Raw genomic sequence first — 24,909 nt, 5'->3', positions numbered from 1 at the left:
ATTCGTGCTGTTTTCTATCGTGACAAATAGCACTGCTCTAAATTTAACTAGACTCATATGTCTTGTAGGACAACATATATATTTTTACATTATTTTTATAATAATATATTTCATACATAATATCTGAATAGGGTCAAACTTTAAAGCAGAAGAAATGTAAACAGAGAAACAGAGCGGCTCCATAAAATGTTCACTGTATGCAAGAAATGCTGTTATATACAGGATAATATGTATCCAATTGAAGCTGGTCTAAGATCTTTTGTGTGGCCCACAGATAAGACGAATGGCCTTCAATGTGATCTGTTACTTCGACCTGCAATGCAAAAACAAACACCTATTTATTAAACATTAATATTCATAATTTATGAATGATATCATTGAAAATAAGATTGCAACTTGGAAAAATAGTTATACATTGGCAAAGAGGATGAAGAAACATCTTACATTTTGGATCCCAGGAATATCGACAGGTTGGATTCCAGCTAATCCTTTCGTGAGTAGACTGCTCAAAATTGTAAAAAATATAATGCTAAATAATAATTTTTACTTTCTGTCTATTAAAAACAATACTTTAAAATTGAATCATTTTACATTTTATTAAGAAAATGCCAAATGATAACACAACTCTACAAAAGTTACATAAACATACGTATAATAAGTAGGAAAATTCTGTATGATATGACTGTAAACACCTTATATATCCCTGTCACCCGCTTTCTCTCCAACAAAAGAACAGGGCAAACCCCACATAATCATATAGTAATTTTGTGTTAGGTGAGACAAATGCTAACTACCACACACGAAAACGGTTTAATGTTAAAAATTGACAACAAACCACGAAAGATTATGTAGTGTAAACCTTCATGCATAATACAAAAACTTGCATACTGGAATGCGAAAAGAAGCACAGACAAAAGATGGAAAGCATTATGGATAGCACTGTCTATGACCATTTGGAAGCACAGAAACAGCATGGTCTTCAATAACCAGCTCTTCATCCCCAAAAAAGTCATGGACGAGGCATTATTCCATACTTGGTCTTGGCTAAGGTGTATGGAGAAGGATTTTAATACCCACTTTAACCACTGGTCATCTAATTTGAGGGAGGAATTCTCTTAGGGGGGGCTGGCATATCCTGTCTTTGTATTCATTCTTATTTGGGCAGTGTTTCTCACTGCCTATGCTATATGTTGTACACTTCAGTGCATCTAGTACTGACCCTTAATTATAATATACTCTATCTTTTGCTGTGCAAAAAAAAACAAAAACTTGCATACAATTTCATGCTATTCGTTTCTTTTATCAACCTTTTGCAAGCATTAATCGATCCTAAGGCTATGGTAGTGCGAGCAAACTTTAAGTATCTACAATTTTGCAGAAATTTTACCATTATGTTTTCATATACCTGGCACGGAAGGCAACTCCAAGCATCCAGTCATTCCTTGAATAAGCATTAACAAATCTTCCTGCTACCATCTACAGAATGCCAGGATGTTCGAAAAGATTCATTTTCATTAAAAAGATGAGGAAATTCTATCAGGAGAAAAATTAAATCCTCCGCTAACCTTTCTAGCTGCTTCCCAGTTCTCATCCTTGATTGGGATGGGTGCTCCAAGAAGCACAACTTTTTCTACTAGTTCAGCTGTCAATAATAAGCAGACATTAAAGTAATATGGTAACCTCACTCAACGGATAAACATGGAAAGAGTATGCAAGGACATTAAATTATAAGCATCCATCACCACAGTTAAAAACATAAAAGAACAGAAAAACAAAAAAGGATACGATTTAATATGGAGTCAAATAATCTAAACACATCAAGGACAAACAAAGGAAAAAAAGAGGAAACTGGAAATACCTACCACCGTTTTCAGTTTTAGCCAAATACTGTAGACACTTGAAAATAACTCTTGCCCCAAGTGAGTAACCTATGAGTGTCACAGGCCTGAAATTCAGAGACCAACAATAATACATCATCTACAATTTTCTAGGAGCCAGAGTAAAAGAAACTCTGGAATTAGTCAAATACCTATTTCCCTGGTATCCTCTTAACAATACTTCAGCAAGCAACTTACCAGCTTTGTTTGATCTGAAATTCAAGATTAACTCAGCAAGTAGATAAGAGTAAACAAAGAAAGAAAACTGCTCATAACAAATTTTTCATGGAGATGGTGAAGCTATCACATTAACAACACCTTTTATCAATAAGAAAAAGAAAAAAAAAATACTCCTTGGGATGCCAAATCCAAACCACCTTTACATCAGCTTGCAGCTTTGTATATTAATAAACTTGAATATCAATGATCTAAATCAATAGTCATAGAAATAACTTTTACAATTACCAAATTAAAACATAATCAAAATATGATGATCAAAAAACAATGCAATCTTCAAATAATAAATTTTAGGATTCTTAGTGGTGAAAAGTGAAGCAAATTCTAATCTCATAATAATAATAATAATAATAATAATAATAATATGATCAATATAGATGGGATCGATTTGGATATCCATCCATTAAATTCATGGACAACTTAGATTTTCCTTATAAAAAAAATAACAATCTAAGATACTAAAGTAGATTAATAGTTTTATGATGAGAATTCCCTCAGAAAATGAAATTAATTCAAATTAGTCCCATGCAGTTGTTAAATACCCAGACTCATAATTCAAGTCAGAGTAATTCACTAATCCTACAGTCCAGCAAAAATATTTGAACCTTGTACTGAAAATTGGAACACTGATATTATATGTCTGATGTGTTGTTTTAAAAATTCACCTAATACACCTATTTATAATAACATTCTAGGATCAAGCACTATAGTAGTGAAACTAGTACAAGCTTATCCCAATAACACTATCAACATAGTATGAATCCTACACTATAAGAATCCTAATTACTGATATTCTAATCATTTAACACCTTGAAGGGCATACATGATATTAAGTAACAAAAGCAAGCAGAAGCTTCTTCCCCATTACCAAGCAAATGTTCTATTCTAGACAGAACAAGGAGATAAAATACACCTGTTAATAGCAATTGTCCATTTACTGTCTATAAAGTCAGTTGCTGCAAGTAATGCAGCTGGCCAAGCCAAAGCAGTTAAGAGTGAGCTCAAAACAGTCATCATTGCCCCTCGTTTCATCAGCTCCATCGCAAGTCCTGATGCAAGTCACAGCAATACTAACATCATTCACAGCACTACTAATAAACTGATAACTTAGTTTTATAAGCACCCTAAAACCTAAACCAATTACTTGAAGTAAGCCAATCTTGAATTGCAGTGCTCACAGCAATCAGATTCTTGGACTCCCACTGCAGTGCATACCTAAGTTTTGGCAAGACCAAATGAAAGGTCATTTTTTAGGCAGGGATCATCACCGTCAATCATATGAATAATAACATCACGATTTCTAAAGTCAAGATAAAATGAACTAAAATAAAGCTGATTTCAATGTAATTTTCTCTCAACATAAAAATTCTAAGGTGAAAGTGAAACCTCCTTCCTTGACCAATGACACTCATTATTTAAGGAAAATATTCACTATTGTACCTCTCCAAGTTGTCATTCTGTCCTTCCCATGGCCTTATAAAATCTTCCTTTTCAAAGACAAATCCAGAGACTAAGATCTCAACCCCTAGTCTCTGCAAGCAGAAGTTCAACAAGAATCTAATTTGAAATAATAACCAGGTGCATAGGTACAAGGTGAGACAAAGTTCACATATGCACACACAGAAACATAGATCACAGCTCAATTTAAGCAAGCAATGTCACAAGAAAACAGGGATGTGAAAGATATCAAAACCTACGCCTTGGTTATGGTTTTCTCCTATAGCCTTGAATTCAAACTCATCAACACCCCCAACTCTCCTAGCCATTTTGCTTCCAGTAAGTCCAGCTCCAGCAGCTGGCAGAAGTAGAACAAAGAGATACACGAAAAAATTCATCATTTAAAAAAGGAAAATAACTGATATAAAAAAAAAGTAGAAATAACTGCAAGATCAAGGAGTCAATTGTCCAACAAATGCAACTTTTATCACAGTAACAGATAAGAACCAGTATGTACTGTGAAGAAATCAAATGTACTGTCGTCACAAATCAGGATATCAGATATTAATGGGCCTGCATCACTCCTCCACTTAGTAAACTGTTACTTCCTAAAGTAAACACAAACTTTCCTGTAACCGTTATATATCCTCTTCTGAACAATCAAAAGATGATGAACTGAGGATTGTATTGCAGTCTGAGTGGATGTATCTTTATCAAGCAGTTAGTGTAAGCATGTAAATTGGTAATAACAATAACAAAAATGCAATGACCATCATAATATATTTAATCAGACAACACCTTCCAACCTGTCCATCAGGATGCAACATAGAAAATATCAATTGAAGATACATTCTAAACCTCAAAATGAACACAAAAACTATAAGACACATCAACATGTCAACAATGACCTGGTGATTCTAACAATATTCTTAAGGCTTGAATTACACACTAACTTAAAAAAGTGAGGGATGGAAGCTATAGTAACATGGCATGAGCGAATTCTAGCAAATCCAATCACATATATAAGCAAATATAAACCTCCAAATGATGCAGCAACAGCAACAGAACCAGCAACAGTTCCTGCAGCACTAGCAGCTGCAGCAAACCCACTTGCACCAATTACAGGGATCAGAGTACCCAAAGTTGGAGCTAAAGCACCAAGACCTGCAGCAATGGCTGGTGCAGCTAACCCTGTTGAATGGTTAAAATAAAAACAATCATATCCAGTAAAAGTTTATTCATCTGGAAATTATATGTTCCACAATACAGTTAGAAAAGACAACAAGGTCTCCAATCCATACCACCAGTAATAGCCAACAAAGTTCCCCCAGTTAATGCAGCAGCACCAATTATACCACCCCGCTTCAATTTAGCCCACTTGCTTTCTTTTGATTGAGTTTCTTCGTTCTTCGATTCTTTCTCTTTAATCAAAGCCATCGCAGAACAAGCAACCATGGTCTCAATGGCCTCCTACAAAGCCAATATCCATCTTCATCCTTAGAAGATATCAGACCAGTAAATATGAGAGATTTTAATAACTGACAATACAAAAACATAGCTTATAACATACAGACATTAGCAATCACATTCAACCTTAATGCAAGTAGCTTAGAAATCAAGGCAATCAATCATATAGGCAATGTTCACCACAATTCAGCATAAACTATGGCACTCATATCTCATGATCTCCAACATATGACAAGTTATTTACCAATCAGTCAATCACATAAAGTTCCACACTACAAGATTCATCATACAAACCATTTTTGTCCACTTGACATCAAGCCATGTTGCCAGCAACCGCAGAGCCACACGATGCCGAGCATCATAGCCCTTCCTTCTCCGCCCGACATCTTCACCTAAATTTGATAGACAACCAGACAGAAGTTCATACAGAACTGTCACCTTCCTCTGATCGCTCAGCATCCTTACTTCCTCAATCGGTCTCTCATCAATTTTCCAATCAACAGATCCCTGCTGTGTCTCTTTACAGTCAAGTAAAGGAGCAGCATCCATCTCCTTCTGAACTTCCAAATGTGCATCCACCTTTTCACAGTGAGGCTGAACATCATCAATTGAAAACTTCTCACGACATTGATGCTCATATTCGCGAAGCTTCTCTCTTTTAGACTCGGAAGACTCTGAGTTTCTCCGCATGTCAAGTGCTATACCATCAACCGCACTTGACAAAGCACGTTCTTGATCTAACCTTTGAGAAGAACCATCATCCAATTCTTGCGAAAGTAATCTCAAGAACTGTAACATTAACATGCATTGTTCTCATTTAGAGATATATTAGAATTATAAGATTCAATTACACATTTGGTCTCTACACTAATCTGTGCTTTACTATTTTGACCCTTAATGTAAAAATAGTCAGTTTTAGTCCTTAGACGAGCTAATTTAAGGTATTTCAAATTTCGATCCCTGTTGTCAGTTATCTTCTAACTCCTTAAACTTTGGTCACTGTAACACTACTACAATTTTTTTTCTAGCAGTGTAAAACCTCAAGAATTTTCAATTGTGGAAGAAACTTCTGACAGTTCTACTACACCACCAGAAAAATTTTGTTGCAGTCTTAACAACAACATTAGCAACGGTGTCAATAGTAGAGACCAAAATGCATTAAATTTACTTATCCAGGAACTAAAAACTTACAAATTTTCAGTACAGGGTCAAAACAGCAAAGTGCATAAGAACCAAATTAATAAGAGTAAATGACCACTTTCGTCCTTGAAAGTGCAACATGCTGACAATTTAGTCCTGAAAGAACGAATATTTTGATTTAGTCTAGTCCCTGACTGTGTAAAACGTGCAACGATTAGGTTGCGGTTTAAGATTTTGTGGACCATTTTGTCGCCATAAAGTTCAGGATCAATTTGACCTGTCATTTTGTAACAGTCCAAAAAGTGGCCATTTACCCAAATTGATAATTAAACCGAATTATAATAAATTAAAAAAAAAACACTAACGCGTAAGTTTCTAATGTTCTACACGAATGAGGAACAAGTAGTGACACATACGGGTCCCACATGATGCGTAGCGGAAGAAGAACCAGCGGTTTCCTCCAGTCCAGACCACGCAGCGGAATCAATATCTAGAAACCTGTTCAGATTTGGATTCAGATTCGGAGATGCAAATTAACTAACTGGATTTCGCATCAATTAGGTTTAACCAACACGTACTTAAAAACGGGGCGGAGCAAACCCGAATTGCTGTGGACCCAAAGATCCGGGTCTTCCGAAACGGAGTCGCTGCTGGAGCCACTGCTACTGCTGGTTCGTTGTTCCTCAGAGAGCGAGTCCTCCGAAGCGGGTAACGGTAACGGGTTGGTTTGGTTGAGGTGGGCCTCGTGAAGTGCCAGGCCGAACAATGCGCCCGCCGCGTACCTCTGCGTCGGCGACAAAAACGACGGCGTCGAAGGAGGAGGAGGTGGTGGTGCCGCCATCACGAGGTGGCGGTGCGGTGATTGGGAAGATGATTAGTTGTCGTTTAATCCTGAGAGGGATCGTCGTTTTGAATTATGGGAATTGAAATTTGGGTGTGCGCTATGCGTGGTTGCTTCTTTGAAAGGGTGAAGCGAAACGAAACGAAATGGGTTTAATATGTTTGCAATTTTATAAGTTGGCAGTGCAGGATGACGTGGCGTTCCGGGGCTTTTCAGAATATTGTTTGTTTATCACATCGGACAATAGGTTGGTAACTAGGTATCAATGCCGGCATAAATATGGGGTTTTATTTTTTATTTTTTTAAATGCATGTTAAAATTCCAGATAACTAGTTAAACAAAAATAATCTCACCTAAATGACGAATATATATCCTCTAAAATATAATGATACAGTATTTAGCAAAGTAAACAAATTATTAGTCAATACAATATTTAAATCATAGTTCTTATCACATAAGATCTATAATATATATATATATATATATATTACTTCTTTTTCATTTACCGTGCTATTTCTTCTATTATCATATCATATAAACTTTGACAGTTATTTATACTCTTCAAATTATATATTACATATCTTTTATTTAAAAAGAAGAAAATCCCGTTGGACTCGCTCCTCGAAGCATTTGAGATTAAAATGCAATCGTGTCCGTATTGATTACATAAAACACGAATTCTTTAACCTTGCACCTTTCAAAAAAGGATTTTGAACTGTTATTTTCTAGATTAAATTTTCATATTTTGTTTACCAATTTTTTTTTAATTTCATATAAATTTTAAATGTTAACTTAAACAAACACATTGAACTGTATTAATAAATTAGGAACTAATTAAATCGTCAGAAAGTATTCATCATTCTCATTCTCTTGGCAGAAAGTGTGTTACTATCAAGCCTTGATGTACGCTCTGTTCAGGGACAACTAATGAGCGTTAACTTTTTTTCCTTATCATTTTCTAATGCTAAATTTATGGTTGAATTAATTATTTCTAAGCTTAAAATTAATTTTTAATTTAAAGAAATTTTAATTAACTATATTGATTGTCAACGTGTGGTTATCCTACTGTAAAGGAACTAATCGAGTTATTAAATCTGTCGTGCACAATTTTATTTCAGAATCCATATGAATTAAAAAGATCTATGATTTTAAGTGTTGTACTGGCTAATAATTTACTTACTTTACCAAATACTGTAACACTATACTTTAAGGATCTACACTCCCAATTTACTCATGTGTTTGTTGGATATATAGTGGTTTATTTAAGTCTAAGATGATAAATAAATTTTCGATAATTCTAAGATGATAATTCAAGCATAGTACTAGGATATATTAAAAATATTATATTTAGTTTTATAAAATTAATTTCAGTAGGTAAAATTAAAAATTGGGTTTAACTTTTTAAATAAAGTCTCAAATTCAATAAATAAACGTGATTGAAAAGAAAATTTTCATAAAAATAATCGTAAGGTTTTTTTAATGAAATTGTTAATAAAATTAATGAATATTTTTTGAAAGTTATTAAAAAAATATAGTTTTTATACACTAAAGACATGTTTAAATTTAACGTTATACCTTAGTGGCAAGAAGGGATTGTCTTTGCGGATCACTCTTCTAAGGTATAATTGAGGATAGTCGAAGGCTGCTTTCAACCTCTAGTTTCAATTCACTTGTTTTCACCAAAGAGAACATGAAATAGCATTGCACTTGTGACACCCTCTACCCCTCACATATATACTAATAAAAGAATAAAAATTCAAATATTAATTAAAAGTATTTTTAAATACAAGCCTTTTAAAGGGATAAAAGGCTCACATTCCCTTTCTTCTAAATCATATTCAAATTTGTCCAAATAAATAATAAAGTCATTTCGGCTCAAACAAGGTCGTCTAAGCTTCATACAATTAATATAAAACTTATATCCTAATGTCACATCCTATCAGAGTGTTGTGTTCCCGTGTCCTCTAGCATGAGGTTCTTCATAGTCATCCACCTATTCATCTGCTCCCCCGAACACAAAGTTCAAGATTATCACAGGATCCAAACACAAACAACACACAGGGAGTGAGTTATCACATTTCTAACTAATGGAGAGAAACAAGATAACATGTAGGTATAAATATCATATAAACAAAATACAACTTACTTAAGCACCACTCACGTTATTTCACCACTTTGTCGCATAACATTATCTCGTAACACCACATATTTCATTTATTTTCACAACATTCACGTACTTAAGGATCAAAACACAATATCATCAAGTCAATCAATATCGATCAATACACAAGCGTTATGCAACATATATACTAAGACTCAATCTTATATGCAGTATGGTACCATGTCAGTGAAAAACCACGTCAGGCGCCTAGGAGTACATGACAAGACAAACCACACACTAGTAAGTCAGGTCACTCTCACTAGGTAAAATCATAGGGAGACCAGTCAGGATCACAGTGTTTTGCGAGAATGCTCCAACCATATGAGATCAACATAGGCTTAAATGAGCACTCAAACCGAGTGACCCCCAAGGCCTATACTCCGAAGAGTCCGTCAGGGCCTCTCCCTCCTGATACAGGTCCAACCCAGGAAACATTTTAGCATACAGACTCTATCTATGAACTGTACAAAACACATGACTCCTCAATTGTTCTCAAAATAGTTTTAACTCGTCGTCCTTTACGAGTCTTAGCATTAACTCGTCGCCCTTAAAGGGACTTAGCATTAACTCGTCACCCTTAAAGAGTCTTAGCATTAACTGGTCGCCCTTGAAGGGTCTTAGCATTAACTCGTCGCCCTTAAAGGGACTTATATTCGTATGATTGTACAATTCATAGTTTACAACTCAATGCATACAACATCTCAATGCACATAACATCTCAATCACGTGCATACTTAGTTTATCACATACACTCAATCTCAATCACAATGGTATAATCTCAAAATAACATGTTATCATACCTCATGAATCATATTCACTTTACCTATGAACTATACAATACACACAACTACTCAATTATTTTCAAAATCATTTTAACTCGTCGCGCTTGTGATTAAACTCATCGGGTTCCCACAATGGATCCCATCACAATACTCGTCGCGCAAAACTCATCACCCTTAAAAGGTCTTACAGTTGTGTGATTACACAATTCATAGCTCACAACACAATACACATCTTAATAAGCATGTATTCCATCATTCATCACATGTTCAAATCACCACATACTCAAAATTTGAATCATCATTTCATATCCTCAATATAACAATCTATACAAAAGAGACTAAAACCCTCAAATAATATTACACAATTATATCAAAATCATAGGTCAAAATATACAAATACCAAGAGCACAATTTGTCAAGCAATTCTCATCAGAACAACAATATTTTATTTATAATAATAAAGGAAAAATTACTATTTAATAAACATCCCAAAATAAAACCTCAATTTAATCCTCTAAGGATCCCTACACATGTTCTCACTAACCCCCAATTGTGAATAACTCATCCCTGACATCTAAGCGGGCTCATGTGTCTTCCGACAGCGATAGAGACATCTCTAACAAGTTCCTGAGATTCCTCCGATTGCTCTGATAGGGTTTCCAAAGGGAGAATGAGAAAGGATTGAAGCCTCCATTTGTACTATCTTCATGCGATTTATTTTTCTCCCTCCACAAATATTATCTAGGAAATCCCAACGGTGAAAGTGTGCACAGTTGAATTTCAAACAACATATCCAACTTTCATGAAAATCCAACGGTTAAAGAAACCGGGATCATAGTTTTACTGAGACTTTTTTGGGTTTCTACAGGAAAAGAGAAAGCTACGGTGCGATGGGTATTCCTCTTAGCTCCGACATTATTTTGTAATTCCCAACAGTGAGAATTCTCGGAATTGGGTTTTGAATGTGCTACTAAAATTTAACGACGATCCAGCGGTGAATGAGTCTAGGATCATCATTTTTCTAAGACAAGTTTGGTGAACTGCGGAAAAAAGAAAGGATTTTGGGAAGGAGGAGAGAGAAAAAGTTACTGTCTCACCTAACATACATATCGCTATTTATACCTAAGGTACTCACAACCTATTATTTTATTTATTTGTATTATTTTATAAAAACAAATTTTATTTTATTTGTTATCAAATGCATATATAGAATACCTTTTTATTTTCTCTCAAACTATTATTTTAATACACTTATTTCTTTTTATTTATTTAATTACAAAAACCTTGTCATAAAACTCTATTTATTTACAAATAACAACTCCTTTCAAATTAGTCTACGAAAAATAAGATGTTACAACACTTTTTATGGTGGCTTTGGCTTTTTACGTAGATGATTGAGGAGGTTTATGCTCAAGTGAACCAAATCATCTCAAATGATGGAATTTTTACTTTCCCTTTGCATCAATAAAATTCAACATTTGTCCCTAAAAATAATTAACTTATACCTATGATATATTTATGCCATGTATGTTTTTCAAGTGTTGTCCAAAAAATTGTTTAATATATTTTTTTGGCTACATATTTTTTTAAAATATATCTATGCCATGGAATTTTTTCAAGTGCTGTTGAATAAATTATTAAGTAAAATTTAAGGAATAATGTGGGTAGAGTAAGGTAATGTTTCCTATCCAACAATGAGTTTAAACTCTCACTTATCTTGTTAATCTAGTAGTATAAGTCTTTTATAATTAATTGGCTTAAATATATTTACTATCCCTCAAATTTGGGATTATATGCTTTAGTCCTTTAAATTAAAATTTTTATTTATAGGTCCCTTAAATTTGCGAAACATTTTTTAGCCTCTTTCGCATTCAAAAAACCACCACAAATTGTATATCTAAATCATAAAAAATCAGTTAGGATGAACTAAAAAAATATTTCATGAATTTGAAAGGCTAAAAAAATGTAAATTTTAATTTCAAGAACTTAAAAAGAAAAATCTTCAAATTTAAGAGAACAAAAATATATTTAAACCTTAATATTTATGTTTAGATATTTTTCTTGTTTTAGACTTAGTTATTAAGTATTAACCATGTCAAAAATTGATAAGAAAAGTATAGACTATGTATTATAATAATATAATAATTTAATTCCTTTAAAATAAAGGAACATATTTTGGATTACAAAATATAATCATTAATAGTAATGAATTGACAATTTGTCCATATAAAATAATTTTATATTGTCAACTTCTTACAAATCACCATGGGTATGGGTATGATTTTTAAGAAAATTATTGTAAAAAATAATAAACTTATCATACATGACAATTTATAATTTGATAATTGTATAAAACTATTTTAACTATCAAAACATAATATATTTTCTCTAATTATAATTATTAGTTAAAAAATAATAATTTGAATTTTAATAACTTCGTGGTTTATTATACGTGGGTATGTATTTTATTGTAAAATTAAATTGGCTTGCAAACTATGCTTGCTTTCAAAAGAAAAGTTCAAAATTTCTTCTAGCTTCGTAGACAAACAGACTCTTTACAAACTACATGTGTACAAGGTCATCAACTTAACAAATTACACCAAAATTTAGTCCCATAAAATTAAATTGGATTGCAAACTATGTTCACTTTAAAAGACTAAGGCCTCGTTTTGTGTGATTTCTCGTTTTTAGTTTTAAAATTTTTAAAAATTAAAATCAGTTTTAATTTTGAGTTTTGAGTTTTGAATTTATTCTTTTGTTTTAAATTTTTAAAAAGATGTTACAAATTGAATATAAATAAAATGAGTCAACCATTTTATCTTATCTCGCTTTACTATGGCATAATGGTGGTGACGATGGTGACAGTGGTGGTGGAAAGGTGATGCTGGTGTTTTAAAAGCTAGAGCAGCTTGAACACGACCTGAAGATCTGGTCAAGTCGGGTTAACTATGGATCGACCATGCATTAAATCTACTACAACCGAGTACAACCTAACCAGGTCGTGTCACACCCAAGGGAGAAAATGTGTTAGGTCATGCGAATCAATTAAGGTTGGGTATAAAACTTTTATTTTTTTTCTAATGAAAACCAAGTCATGTGGGTCAATTAGTGACTCATTATTTCAATCGTTGACTCCATGACCTAATGCCTTGATCCGGTCAATCACCGGTTTGTCTTTAAAATTATGGATGATGGTGGGGTGGAATAGTGACAACGAAGACGACAATAATGATGGAAGCGATAGTAATGGCAATAACAGTGATGGAATGGTGATGGTGCCAATAACAATGGTGAGGAGTAGAATAGTGGTAACGGAGACGACAACAATGATGGAAGCAGCGACGATGGTGGTGGTGGTATGACGATGGTGGTTAGAATGTGTTTTCTAAAACTAAAAACCAAATTCACAAAACTTTTTTCTTGGTTTTGATAATGAATGTAAAATTGTTTTAAAATTGAGTTAAAAATTAGTTTAGTTCCAATTTTTGGAAATGCGTTTTGTTTTAAAATTACATTTAAAAATCGAAAATTAGAAACTCGTTACCATCCCAAACGGGGCTTAAGGTGTCTCTTAATTACAATCTTGATGATCTACCAATGCCTCATTTGGCTATGTGATTTGCTAACATTTCTCATGCCATCAAAATGCGAGTTTGAATACAACATTAAATCTTGAATCGAAGATTTAGTTAATGACTTTTTATTTTTTAAAAAAACTTAATAGTATTATTTTCTTATTAAATTTGAAGTTTCACTAAAATAATTTATTTTAACTTTCAGGTTAAATCATAGTTTAAAAACTCGGTCGGACTGGTCCAATCAGGACCCAGTGGCATAACCTGAGCAGTTTGGTTATTAGACCGATCATGCATCTGGCCCGGGATGATTTAGCTAGACTCGGACCGGTTTTTAAAACCCGTTTCGTGTAAAAAAACAAAAAAAAAATACTCCAAAAATAAACCAGAACTTGTGTTATTGAATTATTATTTGTGGACTTATATTATCAACTCTAATACTTCAATTGTTATTTTGAATTTTGGAGTACGAATGAACTTTTATTAATTAAATAATGTTATTTATATACTTATATATAATAGATATACATATAATTTTAAATTTTTTAATATATACTGGGTCAAATCAGATCAATTACTGATACACTGGTTGGACCACTGACCCACTACCTCAATCGAGTCAATGACTAGACTGGATTTCTTAACTTTGGGTTAAATTAGTTTTTTAATCTTCCAATTTATTTTTTAAATTCAATTTGATCTTTTAGTTTTTTAGGTTCAATTTGATCCTCTAATTTATAAAATTGACTCAATTTAGTGCTACCGTTTAAGTTGGGTTAATGGTGTTAAGAAATCAACTTTGTGTCGGTTTAAAATTGTTACTAAGTGATTTTAAAAGCCACAAAACACACATTTCTTAACATTGTCTGTTTAATCTTGACGGCATGACCAAATTGAATTAATTTTAAAAATTAAAGGATCAAATTGAACCTAAATAATAAATTAAAGGACAAAAGATAAATTTAACCTAACTTTTAACATACTTTTTTATTGTGTGAATTATTAAAATAAAATTTAAATATTAATTGGAAATTATAGGAAAAAGTGTTTAAAAAACTATATCTAAACCCTAAAAGTTTTGGTGTATGTTAAGGTCAACCACATAATAGGCAATTTATGGTGAACCATTAACTAGGAATTGTTACATATATAATATTATAAAAAATAAGAAACAAACATGACTATTAACTTGTTACTTAGAAATATTTCTGCTATAAATTTTAATACTTATCCTTAATGTAAAAGTAATACTTAATTGTATTTGTTACTAAAAAATATTGTTGAATGGATGTAAAATAATGCAGAAGAAGCTCATAGAAGAAAAAAACACAATTCAACTAAGAACGGTTACATCCACCTTTTTGCATCAATAATATTACTAGTGCACTAAAACCTTTACCAAGAAACAATCAACACAAAAAAACAACAACATAATAAACATCTAAAACACGTAAAAACACAGGAATAGGAATGAGGTTGAATTATGTTTTAATTTTTTTTTCGCAAATCTTTCTCAAAATACAAAAGCTTTTTTGATGCACAAAATGATAATTTATAAACATTTGAACAAGGAGGATATAGTACACCAATTTTTTGTTTAAAATAACACCTTTTGTAAAAACCAAACTGAGATAATTTAAAAACCTAAGGTTAGATATGAAGTGAATGAAATAACAGAATAACGAGGGATCAAATTGTGTTTTCAAAACCCATTAGTGCCTTTTTAGAAAGATGTTTAGTCTGAAGTTAGTTTACAAATAGTATGTTCAAAATAGTACACAATTTTTTTTGTTTAAAACAAAGCCTTTTGTAAAAATAAAACAAGATATTTTTAAAACACAAGGTTAGATATGAAGTGAATAAAATAACTCAATAATGGGGGATTAAATTACGTTTTCAAAACCTTTTAGCTCCTTTTTAGAAAGATGTTTATTCTGAAGTTAGTTTACAAAGAGTATGTTCAAAATAAATATTTGTTACGAGCTTAGCATGGAAACTTAGTGATTTGTGGAATACAGTTGCTTACTCAATACAAAACTACAAATCTTTTGTTGGCTTAAGTTGATTTAATGAGAAGTGAGTTCGTGTTTTATTCACGATTTCAAATTAGTTTGTTTATAAAAACAAACAAAAAAATACATCAAAATGCTTAAGTCAATAAGAATAAAGGGAGAGAAAAAGCACCACAAATTTATATTAGTTCACCCAATTCCAGGTTATGTCTAGTCCTTACTCTTTCAATGAGATTTTCACTAATCACAACAATAAGCCACCACTTGGCTTTACAACAACAACCACAATAGGTTCACAACTTCACAAAGCTAAACTCAAGCTCTTGAAGTTACACTAACACACCTTAATCAGTGCACCCACACTAACTTAAGGTTCACAACACATTTGCTTTCTCACCACAACACCACACTTGATCTTGACTTAGAGGCTTCAATTGTACATACAAGGATTTCTATGATTCACTGTACACGATACAGATACCCAAAATAGGGGTTGCCACTAAGGAAAAATACAGATTCACACTCCTCTTTTTTTACAAATGAATTCAACTCGTGTTTAGTTTAGAGGCAATGGTCACTCTTAGTTAGGCCTATCAAAGTGAGCCTAAACCCAGTGAGCCAATCCAACTCCCCACGGGTTTAGGCCAAGTCGGGCTAAAAAAAACAAGAGTTTCATAATAATGGTGAAAACTCAACCCAGCTCACTTAACTCGCTGGTTAGAAAGCATTTATATATAATGATAATATTATATATAAATGCTTGAATGGTTATTTTGAGACATTTGTCATTTTTCCTATTTGTCGTATTTGTATAATTGTGTTTCAATCATTTGAAATTTTTTTGATGAAAAAAATGTCCCTTATTTTTTTTTTAAAAGACAATTTTTAAAAGTTTTTTTATTAGTTTATTTTTTAACAATTTGGTGAGCAAACCCTCCTAATCTCTCAGCCTGTGGTCGTCTGGACCAGGTTGGTATTTTTGTGACTCACTTGAAGATGAGCCGGGTTGAGTTGACTTGTTTATCTGTCAACTCGTGAGAGTCGGGTTGACCCGTTTTGATAGGCCTACTCTTAGTTAGAGAGGCTTGAAGCATATTGCTTTCAACTATAGAATCCTTAATAAAAGTGATTACATATTGATTTTCTCTTTCTTTCTTGCTTTAAGTTATCTTGAAAATCTCCCTTCAAGTATTTCTAAAATACCCCATGAAAATAGTAGTTACAAGTAGGGCCATTGGCTTTTGCAACTTTTTTTAGAAAAGTTTGAAATATGTCAGTTGTCCTTGACTTGCTAGATTTGTTTTGAGGATAACATTCTGATAGAAAAATCCAAGCAGCTTTCTAAAGGCCCATCAGACATACATTATGGTGTTGTTGAGGAGGAACCTATTTTGATGTAAGTTCATTCTAATGAAGGATTCATGATGTTTGATTATTGAAAAACTTAGCTTCATCATGTTGATCAATTCTTCATAGCTAGAACTATTCTGAGGTAGCTCACTATAGTATTATGGTACATGTAAGTTGTTGTTGATGGCTTGTTCAAGCAGTCATTGGTTGAAGACTTTTGAAGTGTCTTTACAAGGTGATTATGTTGTCTCACAATAGAACCTCTCAAGGACCTATCTTACCTTCAACTTTATGAATCTTCAAATGTTGTTAACTCTAGTCTTCTGATAAACCTCCATTCATTGTGGTTCACATGAAAGACATGATGTTGCTTCATTCATTATTCTAATGTCCTCAAATTCGGTCTTATGATAAAACCTCAGTACTTATGAATCATATGGAAGGCATGATGTTGCTCCATCATTCGGATGCTTCATTCTTAGAGTCCCTTTCATTTAACTTTTCTGCATAATTTTGATGTTGTCTTCAATTGTCCTCTAATTATTCATCCCGAGTGAGGCCTTTTGGATGATATCTTCATCATGCTTAGATAGAGGTCTTAAGAGAAAGCACTAACTCATTGATTTGATATGGCTTATTTCAATTCTTCTAAGACTTCTTTCTTCCTCCATCCAAGCTTGATGCAATGTTGAGATATCCTTTATGAACTTGTTATGAACTCATCATAACACTTATTTTAATTCGTTTTTCATATTTTTAACTAAAACACTAAGCAAATATGTAAGCTTGCATAGCTTGCCTCCACCATCCTTATAATTTGCATTAACTAATGATTTGTCATAATTAAAATTTGGGTACTAGATTCAACAAGATAAACAAAACATATCAAGCAAAGCAAGGAATGTAAAAAAGATTTTTGTTGAGAATCAGGAATAAATATGTCATTTATGATAAATTGATTCGATAGGATTTGATTTAGGGGAAACTTAATTTCATCTAATCATGTGTAATTATTACTATCCATCTATATAATGAGCATCCCGCTGTGTATTCTTGCACACAATTTTTACTCAACTTCCCGTTCTTTCTCTTATTTTACTCACACTTTATTAAAACACTGTCAAGCAAGTCGGAGACCCAACATGAAGTGCATGAAAAAAGGAGAATTGACTGATCTTTTATTTGAATTTTTTTTTAGAAAAGACTTTAGTTTTCTGGTAAACCTTGTAAATTCAAGCAAGTCGGAGACCCAATATGTCATTCACAAAATTTACTCACAAGTTATTGAAACACCACCAAGCAAGTCGGAGATCGAGCATGGAATGCACAGAGTGTAAGCGTGTACTAAAGAATGCTAATGCAGATTTATAAAAATAAATAAATAATTAACATAGTGATAGGAAATCGAATAAATAGAATGTGAACAGAAAGGGATAGAATAAAAGTGGGAAGTACACTTAGAAATTAAGGATGCGAGATTAAAACATGGGAGGAAATAAAATGAATAACGAGATATTTACAATGCATTATTAATTAAACTAACTAAGTAGACAATGATTAAAAAACACACATTGAAGAATAAAATAAATGATAGAGACGATAAAGAAATAAAATAAAATAAAAAGAACTATCTATTAATATTTATAATTATTTTTATTTTCCTTTTTTTCTTTTCTTTTTAAAGTCAAAGGTTTGACTTGGACTTAGTTAACATTAACGGAGTGCTAACATGGCAGGCCTAGTCACCATCCTAAGTGGAAGGGGTGCACATATAAAGAAAGAGTGTAGCCATCAATTTTATTTTATTTTAGACTTAAGAAAATGGGTTGGGGCCAAAATGAAAACGATGCATGTGTGGGAAAAAAGAAGTGTAAATAGTAGTCGTGCATTTTATCTTAGACTTCATAAGAGTGGGCTATGCCCAAAACAAAAAAGTGTATGTATGAAAAATCGTAGTGTGAATAGCCTTTCCGTCATATTACAAACTGAAAAATGGGCTAGGCAAAAAAATGAAGAAGGTGCATGTATTAAAAAGGTGGTATGAACAACAATTTTGTGTTTTTGTTTTTGTTGTTTTTTAGGGTTGGGTTGGAGCCGGGTCAGGGCAACCCGACCAACTCGCATTTAGGCATCAGATTTGAAACAACCTTAGATGACCTAACTCTCAAAACAGCACCGCAATAGGAGAAGCCACCACGAAGGGTGGCACGCCTCCCCAACGCCACTGGTGCATGACATCGTGACGAAAGGCCGCCACGAGGATGGTGGTGGCGGCACAAAAGAGGCATCGTAGTGGTGGCACGAGCTTAACCGGAAAACTGAAATGGGAAGAAACAAAATGCAAAAAAAAGCCAAGAAAAAAATAACATCATCATGTACAGATCTTGTCGGCGACCATGGAGCTCATCGGTGAGACGAACGACGAAACTACGAGCAAAAATGAGAGAGAAAAGAAAAAAAAGAAGAAGAGATGAGAAAGACGTAGAAGAAGAGAGGAAGGACAAGAAGAGCAAGAGAAAGAATGAAGGAATTACCTCATTTCCCTTTTCTGACAGAAATGCCAAATGGCGTCGCCAGACTGGTCTGTTTTCTTCCCTTGGGACCCGTGCCTCCTCTATGCGTTCATTTTTAGATACCTTCCTTTTTTTCCGTTTTTATGCACTGTTGTCCCCTTTTGACCTAATGGGCTTTCTTTGAGAGCCCAATAGGCCACATAATGCATTTTCTTCCTTCTATTATTATTATTATTATATTTTATTTTTTTAATTTTTACACGTTTTCTTCTTCTTTTTGTTTTTTCAATTCATTTTTTCTCTTTTATGTTTTCTTTTTTCTTTTTTTTTTTGCTTCTTTTTTTTCATGTTTTCTTCTTCTTCTTCTTTTGTTTTCTTTCTTTTTATTCTTCTTTTCTTTTTTCCTTTTCATTTTTTATATGTTTTCTCTTTTTTTTCTTTTCTTAATACTTGTTTTTGGATCAGGACAGAATTAGGGTCTAACAACTCTTAAGTATGAACTTTCATTTAGGGAGAATTTTCAAATTCCAAAAAATAGAGGACAGTTATATGATTAAGCTTCTAAGATAAAAACTAAATGTAATTTTGGTTTTTCTATTTTAAAAAATCTATAATTTTGATCTTTCTATTTCAAAATATAAACTTTGGTTCTCATATTTTATAAAATCCATAATTTTAATCCTCATATTTTAAAAAAATTATAATTTTGGTTTAATATTTAATTTTTCCTATGATTTATTTTAATTTTTTATTTTCTAATTAATTAAATCTTTTCTTGATGATACCTTAAATGAATATATTATATTTAGAATTCAATTGGACCAAATGTAATTATAAGTTTATAATAATTGAGACAAAATTAATAATTTGACCAAAATTGTAAATTTTCTAAAATAAGAATATTAAATGTTTTTATTTTAAACAAGAGGTCTAAAATCATGGATTTTTTTACAACAAGATATCCAAATATCTCAATTTTAAAATAAAATATTAAAATCACGATTTTTTTTTTGAAAAAGAACCAAATATTTTAATTTTAAAATAAAAAGATTAAAATTATGGTTTAAACAAAATAAAAAACAAACATAATTACGTTAAGCCAAAATAAAAAAACCCATGAAGATGAGATGACAAATGGAAATGTTTTGTCTTTATTTGTCATTCAGAAAATGGGGTGGAGCAGGGTTTTGGTGTGCGCCTAGCCTAAGCTCTTTCTTCTCGCTCGGTACATTGTTTGCTATCCGCTGTTGTATTGCACACTTCACACCCTCCTCTCTCGCATGTCAAACCTCAAGCAACCCATTTCCCTTTGAACACTTTTTTCCCTTTCCCCTTTTCACGCTAAGTTGCACATTCAATTTTTGTGTATACAATAGTTCTATATTGTGTCTGATTAATTTAATGTTTGTTGTTTCTTTTATGGATGATTCTTAGAAGGTTCTAGCTTGTTTGCAATTGCGTCGATAAATATGTACTCATTTTCTCTTCTTATAGTATGTCACGTATTTCCTCCATTTTATAATTATCCTTATTGTTATGATGAACTCAGGTTATGGAGGTTTCCATTTGCATTTGTGGTCGTTGAAATTATGAAAAATCGAAGTCAAATGCAGCTGCAATTGTGGTTGTGGAGATTTTCCAAACCATGGATTGCGGTTACAGGCTACACTTTAAAACCTCAGGTTGTAACTTAATACGAGTGTATGAATCTAGGATGATTTGACCTAGTTGGTGTATGGTAGTAATAAGTGAATAAAATTTTATCTTCTAGTGGTTTGATACTAGGTATTTTGTTTCCTTGCTACTTGCTAGTGCTGAAGTTGCATTGTAGATAATGAGATGATTAAAGGCGTTTGTAGTGAACAATTTGATAAAAAATTTCTAGTCAATGACATTTGTTGGAGATCCCACTTTGACTAGTGATGAGGCCCAAATTGTGTATATGAGTGGGGACAACCTTCACAGTATAAACCAGTTTTGTAAGATTGAGTTAGACCCTTTTTTTATCAGCAAAGATAAAATTGTGTGTGTGTGTGTGTGTGTGTGTGTGACAGTACCAGGGGTACTGAAAACAGAATTGATTTTCAAGTTTAGTAGACATATGGTTTTCTAATATATGCTTTAGAAGTAGAATTAGATAACCTTAAATTGCTCATATTGTAAGCTATAATCTACCTAGATCCTATGTATGCTTCCCTCCCCTGATTACAAAATCCCTCTCTCAGATTACTCGACCAGTGATTAAAGTGTATTCCAAAACCCTTTTCCATATTCTTAAGCCATGACCAACACAGGAAGATTGCATCATCCATCATTCTGTTAGCAATAAAACTATCATTTGAGAAAACTATCTCATTCCTATGTTGTCATATAGTCCAGGTTAACACTATCCACCAGCACTGCCATCTGTGAACCCATAGTCCAACATACCCCCCATAAACATGTTGGAGAAAATGATGTCTCGGGTTTTGCAGGAAAGCACCCAAAATTTTTAACCAAGACATCGATTCCCATCAAACAAGGAGGATTTTGCTGTAGTTGAAGAATAAATGAGTTGCATCCTCATCATTTTTATTTTTTTTGCAGAATGGGCAAATAAGGTCATTGATTTCGATGTTTTTCCTTCACAAGTTTAATTTTGTTGGTAGCTTGTCCTTGATTAATCTCCAAGCAAAGAAAAATGCTTTGCTTAGGGTCTTTAGATTCCATACCTCCTTAAAAACTCCATCTTGATTCTCATCTATGGATTCTCCCAACAACAGATTATATGCACTCCACTGAATATTCACCACTTGGATCTCCCTTCCACTCCCACTTGTCTTGTCGATCAGAGTGAATTGATCTACCTTCTATATCCCCCAAAAATATAGCAGCCATGTCAATTTCATTGTCAAACAAAGGTCGCCTCCATTTAAAATTCCACTCCCAGCCTGGAACTGTGAACCTGCCCATTTGTTGTATGAGTTGTTGTTGCTGACATGAAATGGGTAAAGCCTAGGATATGTTAGCATTAGCGGTATGCCATCATCATTCCATTGATCCTCCCAAAAACCCACCTTCTAAGATATCCCATTTTGAAACCAGTCACCCTCTTGCGAGGGCCGAAACATTGACTTTAGGTCGTGCCACCAAAGTGATTCATTGTTTCCTCTCCTTTCCCCATCCAAATTCCTCCATCCTCCGTATTGAAATAGATTCCATTTTTTAAGCAAAGCTAAATTGAAGCACTTGATGTCCCTGATTCCTAAGCCCCCTTTTTCCTTTGGTAGGCACATTGTATCCCATTTGACCCACACAATCTTCTTCTGCTCCAAAACTCCTCCCCACAGAAATCGGTGTTGTAAACTCACCAGCTTATCCATAACTGTGGTTGGAACCCTGAAAAAAGAGAGGACATAAATAGAAATGGAGGTTAAGACTGACTTTATAAGAGTTATTCTACCCCCAAACAAAATGTGTCTTTGTTTCCATCTTGCTAATTTCTCTCACATTTCTTGATGATAGGATCTCACATCTCACTATGCCTTGGGTTTTTCCCCGATCGGGATACTCAAGTATAGGAATGGTATAGACAACAATTTGTAGTTCAGGTAATTTGCAACAATCTTCTTCCATTGGTCCGACTTCCCAATTGCCCCAAAACCGCTCTTTGTGAAATTAATTTTAAGCCTTGATACGAGTTCAAAGCTCCTTAAAATGACTTTGATTGCTTTGAATTTTTCCATAGATGTCTCACCAAAAAATATTGTCTCATCAACATACTGTAGAATGTTGATTTCTACATTATTTCTTCCAACTAAAAAGCCTTCGAATGACTTCTTCTCCATTGCTTCTCTCATCAGTCCGTTTAGGCCTTCAACAACAATATTAAACGAGAAAGGGGCTAGTAGGCCCCCTTGTCTGAGTCCTCTTTGCGAGATGAATTCAGCCAAGGGGCTTCCATTCATCAATATCGAGATAGAAGCAAATTTGGCACACCCTTTAATCCATTTGATCCACTTGGAGCAAAATCCCAAACTCCTCAACATTTATAGCAGAAATTCCCACGAAACTTAATCATATGTCTTTTCATAGTCGACTTTGAATACCAAGCATGACTTTTGGCACCTTTTTTCTTCCTCAACTACTTCATTTGTGATAAGCACACCATGCAACAAGTGTCTACCCTTATGAAGGAAGTTTGTCTTTCGTCTATAATTGTTGCTAACACCTTCTTCAACCTTCTTGCTAGTATCTTAGCCATAATTTTATACATGTAGCCTATTAGTGAAATAGGTCTGTACTCGCTGAGGTTTTGGGGTCAAGAACCTTAGGGATCAAAGCAATAAAAGAAGCATTGCTGCCCTTTGGAAAAACTCCATTAACAAAAAATTCCTCCAAGAACTGGGCGACGTCAGGTTTAATGACATGCCAAGACTCCTTAATGAATTTGAAGTTTAGTTCATTTGGTCCAGGATTTTTCTCACTCCCACAATCCCATACAATAGCCTTTATTTCTTCCTCATGAAAACACTCTGTCAATATATCATTGTGTTGTTGTCCAATGTTCTGAAATTTGACCCCATCTAGCTTGGGTCTCACCCACTCATTTTCTTCAAACCTCTTCATAAAGAACATACAAACTTCCTCTTTTAATCTTCCAGGTGCATCAACCCAACACTTGTTATCCATCACTTCTTTCAAGGTATTATTTATCTGGTTCAAATTCAGTAGTAAGTGGAAGAAGCGGGAGTTACAATTCCTTTCTTTGATCCATCTTGATCTAGCCTTCTGTCTCAGCAAAGATTCATGAGATTAGGCAGCTGTCCATAGATCCTCTTGTAGCTTTTTTCAAGTCATTAGTTCTTGGATAGATAGTTGCCTTTCATCTCCATCAATTTCCAACTTATTTAGTTGTATCTCAATATTTCTTAACTTTTTAAGTGTATCTCAGAAGTATTCCTTACTCCAAACTTTCAGCCTCGCCTTAAGTTGTTTTATCTTCTCTTTCAGCACAAAAGGCCCCCATCCCCTTTGCGGGTTATTTGTCCAGCACTCTTGTACAACTATTCTAAATGACCTATCCTGAAACCAGCAATCCAAGACCCTAAATGGTTTAGGCCCCCAGTCAACAACAATAGGTCTCAACAGAATAGGACAATGATCAGAAAAGTTCTGTTCCAAAATAAATTGTGTATTTCCATGCCATTTGATGAACCAGTCAGCAGAGACGAGGACTCTATCTAGCCTACTCTTGGTTGGCCCATTAGGCCTATACTAGGTAAATTTTCTTCCCACGCAGGGCACGTCTTCTACCTTTATCTGCAATCCAATCATTAAATTCCTTCATACTCCTATCATCCATCCCTTATGGCAAGCACCTATTCTTTCTGATGCTTTTCTAATCATCGGATCCGAAGAAGTAATATCGAGGGTGTGCATTGCAGCCTCGATGTCTGTTGGAGTAGGAGCTGTGGCTGTGTATGCCTGCTGAGGTCTGGACCCAAGAATACCAGGCTGTTGGCGTGGAGGTTGCTG

At 33.6% G+C, this 24,909-nt stretch overlaps 1 protein-coding gene across 2 annotated transcripts; it reads right to left on the bottom strand.

Moving 5' to 3' along the window:
- Positions 1–159: 159 nt before the first annotated feature.
- Positions 160–7,159, bottom strand: LOC100777689 (transmembrane and coiled-coil domain-containing protein 4). Of its 2 annotated transcripts, none has more exons than XR_005889035.1 (15): positions 6,737–7,159; positions 6,575–6,656; positions 5,313–5,807; positions 4,853–5,021; positions 4,590–4,742; positions 3,812–3,909; positions 3,555–3,646; positions 3,259–3,329; positions 3,028–3,163; positions 2,030–2,089; positions 1,863–1,945; positions 1,566–1,642; positions 1,388–1,476; positions 445–502; positions 160–313 (listed from the first exon to the last, which is right to left on the bottom strand). XR_005889035.1 is itself a non-coding variant. In XM_003548813.5 (15 exons), the coding sequence occupies exons 1-15, from the start codon at positions 6,997–6,999 to the stop codon at positions 191–193; spliced, it is 2,031 nt and encodes a 676-aa protein (XP_003548861.1). In that variant the 5' UTR covers positions 7,000–7,158; the 3' UTR covers positions 160–190. The 2 variants fall into 2 exon arrangements, 1 of the variants encoding a protein (XP_003548861.1); XM_003548813.5 differs by having other exon boundaries at positions 1,406–1,476; positions 6,737–7,158.
- Between the last annotated feature and the right edge of the window lie 17,750 nt (positions 7,160–24,909).

Source organism: Glycine max, chromosome 16, assembly GCF_000004515.6.
Source record: "Glycine max cultivar Williams 82 chromosome 16, Glycine_max_v4.0, whole genome shotgun sequence".
Taxonomy (NCBI): Eukaryota; Viridiplantae; Streptophyta; class Magnoliopsida; order Fabales; family Fabaceae; genus Glycine; species Glycine max.
This window is presented reverse-complemented; position numbering and strand designations above follow the sequence as displayed.

What these genes read in the sequence shown, in the direction of transcription:
- LOC100777689 (XM_003548813.5), bottom strand. Translation starts at nt 6,999, where the DNA reads ATGGCGGCACCACCACCTCCTCCTCCTTCGACGCCGTCGTTTTTGTCG. An exon ending in TGTTGCTGCATCATTTGGAG is followed by an intron (nt 3,910 to 4,589) that starts GTTTATATTTGC and finishes TACTTCTGCCAG; the next exon opens with CTGCTGGAGCTGGACTTACT. An exon ending in ACTGGGAAGCAGCTAGAAAG is followed by an intron (nt 1,477 to 1,565) that starts GTTAGCGGAGGA and finishes GGCATTCTGTAG; the next exon opens with ATGGTAGCAGGAAGATTTGT.